Source organism: Cyanistes caeruleus, chromosome 3 (genome assembly GCF_971803275.1).
Source record: "Cyanistes caeruleus chromosome 3, bCyaCae1.hap1.1, whole genome shotgun sequence".
Taxonomy (NCBI): domain Eukaryota; kingdom Metazoa; phylum Chordata; class Aves; order Passeriformes; family Paridae; genus Cyanistes; species Cyanistes caeruleus.
The window spans coordinates 48,517,447-48,532,267 of NC_141703.1; the positions used below are offsets into that span (position 1 = coordinate 48,517,447).

The window sequence follows — 14,821 nt, forward strand, 5'->3', positions numbered from 1 at the left end:
TACATCAGGACACACATTTAAAGACGGGGTAGAGTACGTAGCATCATAGCACAGGATCTTAAGTCGCCATGGGAATGGTTGTCCTCAGTTATGAATACAAGTAGTTGAAAATTTTCAAATGCCCTCTACTGTTTCTGTCACCCACACAAATGTGGCATGCAGGCATTCATTTCAGAACTCAGCTGCCAAAGAGAAAAAGCTTAGGACTCAGCGTTGTGCCCTAGTATGGGTACAAATGCATCTTTCCCAGACAGACACATTGATCATAGACATCATATCACCAAGAAAATGGTCCAGAGATCAACTCTTTCTTGACTGGGACTTCTTAAGTGAGATACCCAGTAGTATGGGTAGAAAACAGCTTAAAGTTATGCATAGTTGAACTACCATGCTCCCAGTCAGCGTGGAAGATGCTGGCTTTTCCAGGCATTTCCTGTACAAGTGGATCTAGTAAAGGGAAAATATGCACTTCACTGTGTTGTGTTTGTTGCTCTATTTTAAGTGTACTTGTAATTTCACTAACACATAATTCCACTAATAACATAGCTTCAAAAAGAGGTGTTGGCAGGTAAAATTTTTGTTGATGAATACACTGTCCCATGGTTTTCAGGTTGGTCTGTTTGAATACTGCAAAGATGATTTGAACATCTTAGTATTTTCAATAGTTTGGGTTTTTAAATATAAATTACACTCCTCCCAATATTGACATTACTAATAAATTGTTAATGGGCTCCATTCAGTAGCCCAGCAATAGCTGATGAGTTTGATCAACCCAGAACTTCATCAGCACTTTACAAACCACACTGAAGACTTGATGGTTCCATTCTTTTTTTTAAGGCATTGATAAAATGTGTCTAATAACAACTCCAAACACCCTAATGTGCCCATGAAACCTGTTACTCCTGGATTTGAGAAATTATATGCCCTAAATCAGTAGAAATCTGCTATAGGATGCTACTTACACAGTATCCTATAGTAGGAATTTCTGAATCAGCGTAGTTACTAATAGGCTGTCGATGCAGAGAACAAAGAAGCAGGAAGTCCACAAATCCCATCTGCTCTTTTCTGGTAATAAGCTTGTTGCTTTATGCTGCAATAGCTGCAGGCTGGATCTGCCTTTCAGGCAAGCCAGTAAAGAATTAATTGCTGTAATCCAGTCTGGGCTATACAAAAGATGGGTAACAATAAGGTCAAAGCACGGACAGTAAACTCCTAAAGTCTTGTAAGGTTATTTTAAAGCACAGTTCCAGTCTGAAAAATGACTGTGAAAGTAGTTTTATAAAAATAGAGCCCCTATCATTCCAGAAGTCCATCCTATCCAGTATTCTGCCTTTAGCAAGGGCTGATAGTAGCTTCATAAGGAAAATATCTCAGAAACAAGAGAAATATTGAGGGATATTTTCCCTCTTTTAGAAGTCATTGAATCAGGACATCTGGATCATTTAATTTTGATAGCAACCAGCGTGTAATAATATTCCATTTGCTGAGACCCATTTTTAAGCCATTTAAACATTAGGGCTCTACAACCCCCTATGGCAATTAGAGCTGCAATTTAATAATGTATTGTTAGAAAAACTACTTCTTATTATCTACTTTAAATCTGCTGCTTAGTAATTTGATTGGGTGCCCCTTAGTTCTGGTTTTCTGAGAAAGACAGAATGATTAATCATTCTCTATTCAGCTTCTCTTTGTCATTCATGACTATATAAAATTTAGATACTTCTCTTCCCAGCTGACAAGCCCTAATTTATATAGCCTTATCCCCACAGAAGTCGGGCCAAACCTACCATTGTTTCCTGTCTCACTCCATAATGAAAATGGAATTTTCTAACCCAGTTTTCTTTCTATTCTCACTGCATGTTTTCTTATAAAGCCAAATGATCTCAGTTAAAGAAATCAGCTTAACCAAAAGCATATTGGTGTCTTCAGAAACATTCATATATTCATGCCCTGATTTAAAAAAATCTGTGCACTCTCCTCCAATATATCATATATATCCAGATGCTTCTGTATTCTGTTATTTATTCCAATTTGTACAAATTGGCTTGATAAAAAAAAATAAGACTAAATGAAATGTAGTTACCTAGAGCAGTTTTCGTGTTTTTTTCAAGGCTGTTGCCCCAGCTGATGCTTCCAATTTCTTTGGCACCAAGCCTGCTTTGAATGGTAAGGTAAATGTTTCTGACATTGTTTCACTGTTTCAACAATCTGACTAATACCTGAGTTGGCCTAGAGGTTTTGTGTAGACACTACCTAGACTTAGAAATTTGTTACTGTTAAATTTATGTATTTACTCTGCATTATTTGAGCAATTAAACATTTTCCTTAAGTTACAGCATGTATTCTTCACTCTTGATGTCTCTTGGAAACATTTTGACTTCCTATTGCTAATTTCATTGTCATTAATGAAAGTCATTAATTGACTTTCTCTTTTTTTATATTGTTTCCTTCCCTGAACTACCCTGGTTCCTTCAAGTTTTTTCCTTATTTAATTAATATTAAAGTGAATTTAATATTAATTAATATTAAATTGTAATCACCATTAGAATGGTTACATTAGAATGGATAACAAATCCAAAATTGCATCATTTCAGTGAGCTCGAGTTGCTCCAGTGCTTATGGTATCCAAAGATATTGTCTGTGAATTAAGCTTAGGGTCTGCTAGTTTATAGATCCATCTAGAAGAATTATCCATGACAGCTCTTGTTCAAGGGGTTGTTATTTGATTGTTATCAAATCACTCTGACTTTCAAATGCTTTAGACCCTCCTCCCTTCCCCCCTTCCCATCCCTTCTGTTTATTACAAACTGAAAGCATTAGCCTGAATCTTGCAAATCAGGTTGGGTTTCTTTCTAATGATCTTCATCGATAACAAAGACTAATTAGACTTTCAAAGAAGTTTGAATATTTACATTGTCTCCAGTATACAAGCATATTGGAGAGTATAATTTGGTTTACCACTGATGAATAAGAAAGAGAAGGTTGAGGGGGAGATCTGATGTTCAAGGTTGTTAAAAAATGAGCTGATAATCTAAAAGTAGAGTTTTTGAAACAGTGTTTGAGTGTGAAGTGCTGAAGACCACAATGACAGAAATATAGCTTCTCTCCAGGAGGCTAAAAATCCATGACACACCTTCTGCCAAGACTCCAGAGTTCAGCTTGACTTCAGGGAAAAGTGGTAGTTGATTCAGAAAAAATGCCTTATTTATAATAACGTGATTATACCAAATCATCTAATCCTGGTTATGATTTTTTCAATTTGTTTTCCCTTTTATTAATTTTTTGTCATCTTTACTTTTGTCTATTTGCATATAGCTGGAGAAAGAGATTCAAGAAGTTCATCAGCTTTGCAAAAAAAGTGGAAAAAAATTACTATCCATGTTAACAAGTCCATCGTGTGGATACATAAGTGATTTTTACAGTTTGCAAAATGTTAGGAAGTGTAGGCCAACAGACTCAAGGCTTTATGATGCTGCAAAGTGGTTTAGAAGTTATCATCTTAAAAAAATAAACAGCAATATGCTTAGCATTGGTTATGTGATATATGTAGGAAAAATTAAATAATTGAAAAAACCCTCAGTCCAGCAATGTTTGAGAAGGCACATCTGAGTGGCACCATAGCAAAAGAGCATGGAAAATTTGCAGTTGCTTGAAAGGCTTTTCTTGAGTCCAAGTGGATGTGTTAGCTTTTCAGATAGGAAATGGTTTAAAAAAATCAGTACCTTAACTTTCATTCAGATTCAGTTTGGTCAAGCAAGAATCTTTGCAGGAAAGCCCATGTAATTTATTTTCATAATTTATATTTTACTGTCAGATGAGATAGAAAAAAAAAAGCCTATAAAAATAGTGTACAAAAGCTTGCATGTAAAAACTTGTCCTTGCTAATCTATAACCCACTGAATCACAAAAGATACAATAAAATTGCAAAGATACCTAGAGGGTAATTTAGGTACAGTTACAAAACTTACATCCAAACTTTTTTTTCTGGACCCACTGTTCCATAAACTGTATAACTTGCAGAGTACTTGAGATCTTTCCTGCATCACTAGAGTGGCATATAACCTTCCTTGCCCTTCCTCCTGCTATGCCAGAACTCCTGGGTCTGGGGTAGAGATGGATCTATCACAGGTGGTGATAGACCTATCAATCTTACTCCTTCTGGGTCCCTTTTGTCCATCCTGGAGACATGCAGTCAGTTCTGGACACACTTTCAGGGCTGAGCAAGAGCTGGTCTAAAATCAGCCCTTCCTGGGACAATCTGGAAATAGAAGAAATGCAGTACAGCAAAGGTATTTCTTGAGTACATTCGCTGGATTAATGAAGGGTGTACTAATTGTGGTATTATGAAAAAAGTGTATTCTTCTTAGCTAGATCTTTTCCTTGTGTTTGTTCCAATTTCATTATGAGAAGTAAAGTCCCTGCTATCTTCACTCCCTGTTTTTTAATATGTGTTCCTACTGAGGAGAGTCTGATTCTGAATTAGAAGGCAGGGAAGTTTTTAAATAGTCCTGGTGATCTCCAGATTAAAACCCAGAAACTACAGTTCTCAAAGAATGTGCTCCCCTCTGACTGGGTATCTGGGATGTCTCTCACTAGAGTGGAAGAGGCAGAAAAAATATTGTTCCTTCCTGGCTTTCCTCCTTCAGCTTTCCACAGATGTCAGTCATGTCAGACCTGGTACGCTTGTTCCCTGAAGGAGTTTTGCTGTGAGAAAACTGATGCTTTGTTCAAAAGACTTTACTGTTACTTTGACATACGTCGCTTGGGCAAATGGATAAAGTCAATGCTCAAATGCATTATCAGTTGTGAAAACAACTAAAAACAGTGTTCAAACGTGTTATCAGTTGCATACTTCTGTAGATTTCCCAAATATCATTTAACCATTTGGCTATTTGAAATTGAAATACTACAAATATGGTTAGCTGGATTTTCATTCTTAATTCCAAGATTTGAACTACATACAGGGATAATATAATTCAAAGTTCCATGGGTGGAAACTCCCTGGAGGAACCAGAAGATGTGAAGACAGACCAATGTTTTCTGGAATATTCATCTTACAGTTGAGTTTGACTATTAATTTCAATGGCACCATTATTTACAACAACACTAGTACCATTAAAATTCCTTAATTGACTTATTTGCATAATGCTTTCATCTTTTTTGTAATTTCTCCCTTTTCTGCTTCTTTTAGTATTTAAACATGTGGAAAAAATGGCTTGAATGCCAGAAGTTTGTCCTTTCTTGCCAGAATTGATTTTGTCTTCTTTTTTTCTTGAGTAGGTAGTTTTAAAATGTTGGCTGCCAATTGTTTTGACCGCAATAGCTGTCTAAGCTCCCTAAACAGATGCCTGATGACTGCACAGCAATGCCAAGACTCAGACAAGTGCTTTTGGCATGATTATATTCAGATATTGATTCTAACAGGACCAAAACAGTCACTTTTAAGTCCTGGCACAGCCTGCAAGGCTGTAGCTGTCAATTTGTAACTGACACAGTTATAAAAACCCCACAAAAAACACATTCTGTTTCCAAGCAGCTTGCTTGGAAAGGGAGGTAAATGGAATTTTTCTTGGGTCATTCATACAGGTGCAGCAGTACCACCCAGAGGCCACTGCTGTGCTGGACACTAGACAAAATGGAGAGAGCTCCTGTCCAAAAGGGCTCAGAGGCTGGAAAGACAAAGATACTAAGGCTTAGAAGAGATTATCATATTCAGAGATATTTAGAATAGTCTTCAGATGAAACCCCCAAAATTTCACTCTCTCACTGTCCTACTCAAGCTAAATCTGACTGTAGACAACCCCTCTAATCATTCGCACTGCTTTTAATTCTTAATTAGACCACTTGGATGAGATGATGAAATTCCAGGATTTGGTCTTTGCTCCCAAGACAATCTATTTTTTTTATTCAGGAGTCATTCCCGAGTTATCAATAAGCATATAATGAATGTGCAAGCAGTGTGTGGCTATCCAGTGGAACATGGGCCATAAGGATCCAGCCTTCACTGGGCAGGGAATGTGGCAAAAAGACTACTGGGAACATCTTCTTTATTCCATACACCCAGCTGTTCCACTATGTTACACAACCTGCTTAGGTATGTTGGGAGAGACACTGAACTTTGCACTCCATTTTCTGGGCACAGTTCATCTGTTCAGAGAACACCATCTCCATGGTTTTAAAAGGTGGTGGTAATTGAGGTATTCAAGAAGGTCTGATTTGAGCAGATTGTGCCAAGCGTATTTGAGAATACCTGCAGATTCTTCTCTCTGAAATGCAAGTTTGAATGTTTGAAAGTCCTGAATGTTTCTAAGTCCTAGTTTTACTGATGCAGGACATTAGAGATTAGTTGCTCAGGCCAGGAAAAACACAACAGAAGAGGAGGCCTTTGAAGTAAAAAAAAGACCTTATCAGTTTAAGAATTCAGTTGTTCTGCATCAATTAAGCAGCTAAACAGAGCTACTTTGGTCAACAATTTCAGACTTTGGCACATCAAACCTACTTAAGTATTTAGCCTCTTTATCCTTTGTCTTTATGGAATGCTGGATGTCTGTGCTGCTCTGAAGAAAAATGAGGTGTTGTGATGCAGCAGAAGGAAAAAAAGGAGACATTTCTCCCTCTTAGTCTGGCATATGCTAGTCTGAAAGCTGAAACTACCTCCTGGTGTAACAGTAACTACAATGAGCAACGTGCATGATCAGAGAGAGAAACAAACCAAGAGAGTGGGTACTTCTCATTGTAAACAATGAGATTATGTTAAAATACCAAGGAAAGCAAGGAGTAATAGAGTTCTTACCTTATTGTTGTGAGTAAATAAACTGAACACCTGAAGCTATCTCAACACTACACACATCCCTATAATGAAGAAGCAAGGAATAGAGGTGACCTACAAAATAAATGCAAGATCCATTTGATGTTCTCTACAAGCCTAGCTAAAGAGACTGTGTGAAGTAACAGAGGGTATGTCTTGTCAAACTGACACTGTCCCCTCATCCTCTTTCAAGAGGAAGAGGATGAGGGGACATGTTGGAGACGTTTGTCATTCTGTGTCAAGCACTGATAGGGAGGGATGCTCAGGCTGAGCATTCTGTAGAAACCTACAGAGAATACAACAGAATATATTAACACAGCAAAGATGTTCTTATGACATTCCTTGTTCTTGTAAATATCAGTAGCTTTGAAGCAATCTACATATTTAAATGCATCAATATGCATTTTATGCATTATTTCACTCCTTTCCTCTGATTGCTTGATTCCCCTCCCTGCAGAGCAGTGCCCCAGCTTTGTAAAATAAAGTATCCATTACACACTGAAAAAATGGGCCTGATGAATCACAAACCCCCACATAATTTAGTACATCATCTCTCAATACAGCTTTTCGGTCTAATTTAATGCATTATTGAAAATAACACGTTCATTAAAACAGCTGCCAGCAAACTCTTCATTTGGATTGTTTTGTGGAAGGACTAGTCAAAGGGAAATGAAACACCACAGGCTAATGATATGCAAAAAGGAGAAAAAACATTTAAGTTTTGATACATTGGTATTGAGATGTTAATATGATTTTTCTTAATGAGTACTGCTCTGCCAGATTTTATATGGTAAATCACAAACCTGGTGTTTCTTCTTAGCCAACTTACAACATATAATGAAAAATAACAAAAAAAACCACATGGCACAATTACCGGGGCTGTTCAGTGAGGATAACTTAATGAGCATAGAATTATTATTTATGGTTTCTTATTGCTACTTCTCCATCAATGAGCATTTAAGCAGCAGATATTTTCATCCAGAGCTCCTGATCTCTGAGGGAGTGAACTAAAATCTCTCATCCCCTCAAACACTAGGAATTCCTAGATTCTTATGTTCTGGCTCAAATGAATGTCTAACATCTTCCACTGTAACTAGGCTTTAGCAATAAATGCTGGTCTGTCAACAGGACCAAATCTGTGAACATTAAAGTTTTGCCACTGCTTTATTCAAACCATTGCGCAAATCATTGTTTCCTGGTAAAGCACAGAGTTTTAACAATTACAGTTTAACAGTTTAATATGTCATCAGCAAGAGACAGACACCAGAAAAAATATCAATAATTAAAGATTTATTCGAGTTACTGACTTTAATTCATAAGATTTTCATAAAACTAACAACAACAAAAAAAATCTACTGTCTCATGTCTCCATTCCATAATCAGTTGAACATCCTTTAAGGCAGACAAAATCCTTACTCAGCTGCAGGCCCAGTGGTTTAAATTACACAGACATCCATACCTCCTGCCTCCCCTATGAAATGTGCAGTCAAGGAGAGAGAGTTTGACTGGGACAGCCACTCACCAGTCTATTATTAATCTATGACGTTAATACTTTGTATGCCTTTCAGCTCTTGCCTAGGTCCAGCAGCCTCCAAACACTAACTCTGTCATGGTCATATCCAGGAAGTCCTTTTAAACTGAGATGTAAAGCAGAAAAATCAGTTCTGAATAACCATAAACGAAAGCATCTCATGACAAAGACTAGTAGTCAATACCTTTGTCTGTCCAGTAAGCTACTGAACTATTGATTATTTTAGGCAACATATTATAACAGTGCATGAATTCTTCTTTCAGTTTCTATACTTGTATATACATACACTCTCCGAAAGGAAAAAAAAAATGCTTTCACTGTAGTCTCAAAGGAAGGAGCATATCTGACCTGGTGTAGACGTCTACAAATCTGAGTTGTTCATTCCAGGTTCCTTTGCAAACCATGGAAGTAAGATAGATGTACATTGGTTAACGTCACAGTAAAACAGATGTTTGCAATCTGACCAATTGAATTGCCTCCTAAAAATGTCTGCTTCTCTATATGATTGATCATGTAACTCAGAAAAAGAAGTCTACACTGTAGATGTATAAATTTAAGCAAGATGAATCCATCCAAAGTGTTTAGATAGTCAATTTAATAAAGTAGGAAATATAAATACAACATAATGTCATGCAAAATATATATTTCATTATTTCATGGCAACTATTTAGTGTGCACTTTTTAAAAAAATGGTCATTAAATAGTTATGAGAATTACAAACATAGAGTGGGGTGGTTTTACTTAAATCCCTCTAGCAATTTTTGTCTAGAATCCTTCTGCAGTTGCAGAGATGCATTTTCCAAAGATGAGTTGTTCCATCTCAAATTTATCATTTAAGTTACTTGGGAAGAACCTTTCTCTGGAGGTTGAAGGTGCAGTATGAACCCACTTCCTTCTGCATGAAAACAGCAGTTTAAACTGAATAGCTGACTTCTAAATGGCTAATCTTGACGAGGTGACTCCCATGCATGTTTTATTAAGCACAGAACTTTATATTGGAGGAAAAGGGAATACAGCCTTTTAAAAAAAAAAAAAAAGTGTAGGAATATCCTGACATTCAGAAAATTTCAATAAATTATCATTGATTTTACATACAATTTAGTGGTTTCATAGATCTGGTAAATATACTGACCAATATCTTGTTTTGCTTCCTGCAATGTGTGTATGAAAATGCATCTAAATTCTCATTAAATTAATTCTTTTGATAACCATGCAGTAGGACTTCATTCAGAGAATTCCCAGCAGTAAAAATGTATAATTTCCCACAGTGTTTTGAGTTAACAGGCCAATACAGTTAACTAAACAATAGTAACTTCTTCATCATATATTCTGTATATCAAAATTAGTAGATCCATTTTTCTGCAAGAGAGAAAAGATTGGTCAGAGATGCCAAGCAAAGCAGTATGGTCTAAATATCCTACAAGGAAACTTCAGATTTTTTTTATTTTTTAGAATGTCTACTGAAGTCTGTCTATCTTGTAACTTGAAATAAGACATAACAATTTACTGTGCTTAATACAAAGACCCTTGGTATATCTTTCTACAGTTTTATAACTGTTTCTATGCTTTGCTAATTTTCTAATCTGATTATTTGCAAAATTTCCCATTCCCATCAGATTTTGCAATGACTTAATAACAGAAATATTTTAAGGAAACAAATTTTTAATATATTAGTTAACATGATCTTATCTCAGAGTTACATAGTTGAAAACCAGTTTATCAGAGGATTTAATCTACGTCTCTGTCTTAATTCGGTACACAGGTACTAATTTATACTGCTGTGAAATAGTAATTGCCATGAAGAGTTAAAATCCAGTAACTTCTAGAAAAATTAATAAAACAAAATGTTCATGCCTTGCACATTTTTTCACTCACTTTGCTCCTCACAAAGGTAAGAATCATAATCACAGTGTAATATCTTCATTATGATTTCATAGATTTTGTATCTTCTACTGGTTACAATTACTCCGCTAGGTGAAAATACCTTTGCTCCCTGGCTTATTTGTTTCAATAGAACAATCTGATTCTCTGATGGCCTTGCAATATATTCTCACTTCCAGGGCAAGGTGCCATTGCCTCCCTCTAAGTGCCTCTATTGATTGCATAGGTACAACTCTACAGAGAGGCTTGAAGAGATGAACTTGCAGTGCGACCAAGATCTCCCTCACAGGTACAGAATAATTGTGTCTAGAACCTGGGGTTGGATATCGTCTTAAGCACCCTTACTTACTGAAGTAGATGCTTTGAAAATGTTTAAGTACACACAAGAAGCAAAAGCAACAGCTCTGCTGTCATATACTGAAGTCTTTTGAATGAAGTTCACTAAATGTTTTTTCCCACATTCAGTATTACATGTCTTGTACCTTACCTTTAACTTTGGAATAACAAGGCTCACAGTGCACAGTTTGTTTATAAATCCAAATGCTGTCTCCTGCTTTCAGGTCTTCCAGAGGTCTCTTACATACTTCGCACTTCAACACACAAGTCAAAGAATAAAAAAAATTAAAATGAAACATTTCTCTTATACTCATACCCAGCATGATTTCCTTTAGGAAACAAGCAACCCCAGACCAGAATAGGAGTTATTAGTGCTGCATCATAAAAACTGAACTCTGGAAGAATAGTTTTAGACAACAGGAAGTTAGGTATCTGACTGTCTCATCTTTAGGCATCTAAAGATCAGATACCATTGTCTCAACTGGTTGCCTAGGTACTCATTATACTCAACAACCCTGTCCTTCCCCCAGACATTTCCAAAGGGTACTTTTACTTTCTCTCTCATAGCTTAGGGGTTTATCCTAGAGTAAGATGTATCACCATTTTGAGATCCTTTTTATTCTTTACTGAATAAAGGAAGAATGATCACACATTATCATACAACTCAGAGTAGATCTTAAAGAATCTAGACCTGTTTATTTAAAAATACCTTATGACACTTTATCTTAACAGTTAACTATGTCTCTCATTCTTGCAAAATCTGGATGCTGCTTTCACAAATGTCTCAAAAAAGCTCATTTTTTGAGATAGAGAAGCATTGCCCATATTTCACATATGAAAATGCATAGATACACACAGAAGCTGACTTACCAAGATCACAAGGAAGGCCTACAGTGGATCAAGGAGCATGGTAACTTGATACAGAAACTAGGATCTTGATACCCAGATAATTTTATTTATTTAAATCTAATAAAAGAATAGTGAATTCTGGCTTATTTGTATATTTTATCCACTGATAAGTGAAAATCAGGATTAGTATTAAGGTGTTGTTAAAACAATTTGCTGTCTTCATGATTTTCTATTTCTTTGTTTAAATCAGCAAAAGGATGGCTATGTCTTTAAAGCTCTGTTCACCAATATTAGCTAGAATTTTTACACAGAGAAAAAAAAATCTACAATTTGGGTTATTTGCTTATTATATTTTTGGTATATACCTTTACAAGGATATGAAGATAGTGTACTGCTGTCAGCTATGTGCAAATCTCTAATAGGTACGGGGTATTTGTAAGGAGCTAAATGAATACTGATGATAAGAAATTGCACTACTTAGCTACATACATAACTGCAAGCATGAACCACAGACCTACATCAATTCTTGGGGTTTTTTTTGGATAATGCTTTCATAAGATTGTAGTTATACAAAAATTAAGCTGAATATTGATGGCCAGGCATGTCCCCAGTTGATTGTAGGTAACAAAAATATATAGTTTGAAAAATAAGCATAAATATTTAACAGATAATTCAGCCACGACCAACATGTTAATACTCTCAACTAACAGAAAGTCCTTTCTTCTTTATGTGGGTTGATCTAAAAAGAATGGAAGCAGACCAGATCTTGTATTTACTTGGAATAATAGTATTGAGGAGCTATTACATAGTAGTTCTCATGTGACACAGTACATAGTAGTTCTCATGGCAGAAAATGCCTTTCATGAGCTCACAGAGCTCAGAGTGAACAAAAGAGTCCACAGTGAACAAAAAGCACATGCAGCTTCATACATGTGAAGTGCAACCTTAGTGCTGTATTCTGATTTGTGGTACTTTTCATGTAGTAAATAGGGACTTGAACTGCTGTCAGAAGCAGAAATAGAAGCTGTGCAGGACTGGGGGGAAATATGAACTATGCTAATGCAGTGATTTTGCTGAGTATTGTTTGTTAGAACAACAAACTCTGTGCGTTCCAAGCAGAAATAAGACAAATGAGGCAGAAAGAAAACAGACTATGGGACTGAGCACTGCCAGGCATACCCTGAGAAAAAGTTTAAGAGCGAATTTTAGGCTGAGGCTTAGGGTTTGGATTACAAACAAAAAAGAAATTTCTGCTGTGCTTTCATTCTTAATGGAACTAGGAAAAAAAATACCTATTTTTTAATAATTAAGACTGCTTAAGATGTCAATCAAGACTATCTACAAAACTTCATAAAAAACCTGAATAAAATTTTACAATATGAAGAAAGTAGAAGTTGATATAATTCACTGTATCAGACTTGAAGTGAAGGCTTACAAATGTGTAGGACTCAAAGAATACATTCAGCTGCATCCTTTATCTTGCTTTTTATTGCAAGGGAGGAGTGGCAAGGAGGAGAGTAGAGAGAGGAGGAGGGAGAGATATAGAAAGAAAAAGGGATTGTGTAGGGAAGAGAGGGAAACAGAGAGATTAGTATTTCCTACATTTATCTTCTACTCCAGTCTCAAGACTTCTTATTTTCACAGGTGGAGAAGGCCTAAGGCCTAAATAATCTCTTATTATATGTATACTATAATACAGCTATTACTATCAAATTTTATTTCTTGGTAGCAGGTGAAATCTTCTTACCTTGAAGCAAGTCGAATGACAGTGAATTTGCAAGGCATCTAAGATCATTTTGGCATCTATGCCCAAGGGCTTCCTGCAGTATGTACATATATCTTTTCCAATTATACTCCTGTGTATATAATACAACATCAGCTGTCAGAAAAAGAGCTGCCATTGAGATCTCAAGCAGAAAATTGATAAGGTTAGCACAATGCATGGGAAAGACATTTGTATACTGTACAATGGCCATTGATGGAAAAATTTCATTTGTGTATTCTCTCCCTTGCAGTTGACAGGTGTCATACATGGTCTCCTCTGATGGGCAAATTACTGAGTATAATTGTCAAGTAGCAAAAATACCTTGGTGGATAGAATGGTCTTCTCTGGTGAACTAAATTAAACTGCTGAATATCTGAGAGCATGTACACTAAATAGGGATAAATTGGAGGGGAATGATTTTAATGTTTTAATCACAAAAGTAAACTGGTAGTTGGATCAAACTGCCATAATTAGATCAGTCTGGTTCCCAGAATTCTATGCAATGCAGAAGTGCCTGAAGACTTTTTAATTTTTTTTCTCAGCTCTTGTTGGACTCCTATGTGACATCACTGTACTTTGGATACAACTGTTGGTGTTGTTTTATCATTACAAAATCAATGGTCTTGCTCCTTTCCTGTCAGTGACAAACTGCTGTACTAATATTTAATCATCCCAAGTTCTTTATCCTTATGTTGGAAAGGAGATAAGTTATTTTGATCAGGTATTTCCAGATAGTAGGGCTGTCTGAAAAAAAAGATAGTCTTCAACAGCAGTCTCTTGTGAACCTATTCCTCCACACTTGTACATAAATTGGTCATTACTGTTTTCACAAAGGAAGGAAATTTTGCAGAGTAAGTGGCTGCCTGAGATAGAAACCTACAGAATCACAAAGCTAACTCTGTCATTTAAGGCATTGGCTCTTGTTTCTATAGATATTTTAAAATGTCAGCTGTGACAAGCCTAACATAATATTAGGCTGAACTATGGTAATGATTTGATGGCAAGATCTCACTGAAAGAGAGCTTTATATGAAAAGCTGTCTCATGATGGTGACTTCCACTGCTCTCTTTTGTCTGAAGACTTGAATGCTTATGTAAATGTGTGTCCTTTGGTACTCTATGATGTTATTAATGTGTACTTACCGATCAGAAGTAGAATAAACAGTTTTGATAGTATTTCCAGTTATATTTTCTTCATAGACACCAAGTGATGATTTGCTGTGAAGCAGAGAGTACATAGCTATCACTAAGCAGTACATTTTTGTAAAGGTTTCACTACATTGATGATAATATGCAAAATAAACATGCTTTCAAAAAAAAATCATACTTGTTGATGAGTTCTTTTTCTGTTTTTTTTACAACCATCAAGAATAAGGTATCAAATAAAAAGTGTAAATTAATAATATAGTAATATTTGTAATATAGTGTCTTTAGACTGTTCTATTTTTGAATGATTCTTCAGCATTTCAAAATTAAATCCAGAAGCTGATTGAGAAAAATTTACGTAACAGTATTGGGTTTCCTGTGCTGATATCTCAGCCTAAATGATACATATCAGAAAATGGTGACAGACTACATTTTTTTCTTTTTCCTCTGCTTCTTTCACTTGTCCTCAAAAAGCTGTCAAACAGCCAAACAAAATTACAATGTTC

General features: G+C 35.9%; 1 protein-coding gene and 1 long non-coding RNA gene across 5 annotated transcripts in view; one reads left to right on the forward strand and one right to left on the reverse strand.

The window, feature by feature from the left end:
• LOC111927612 (uncharacterized) overlaps positions 1-14,821 on the forward strand; it is a 39,115-nt gene that overhangs the window by 2,289 nt on the left and 22,005 nt on the right. The window contains exons 2-3 of the long non-coding RNA XR_015284525.1: positions 2,112-2,166; positions 10,400-10,509. This is a non-coding gene — a long non-coding RNA (uncharacterized LOC111927612). The remainder of the gene's footprint in view (positions 1-2,111; positions 2,167-10,399; positions 10,510-14,821) is intronic.
• Positions 8,084-14,821, reverse strand: part of SCEL (sciellin) — a 40,209-nt gene continuing 33,471 nt past the window's right edge. For all 4 annotated transcript variants that reach the window (XM_023924174.2, XM_023924053.2, XM_023923913.2 and 1 more), the window contains 4 exons: positions 14,313-14,387; positions 13,153-13,261; positions 10,708-10,810; positions 8,084-9,698 (listed from right to left, as the gene is read on the reverse strand). In XM_023924174.2, the coding sequence (XP_023779942.2) occupies positions 9,682-9,698; positions 10,708-10,810; positions 13,153-13,261; positions 14,313-14,387 (304 nt within the window). In that variant the 3' untranslated portion in view covers positions 8,084-9,681. The remainder of the gene's footprint in view (positions 9,699-10,707; positions 10,811-13,152; positions 13,262-14,312; positions 14,388-14,821) is intronic.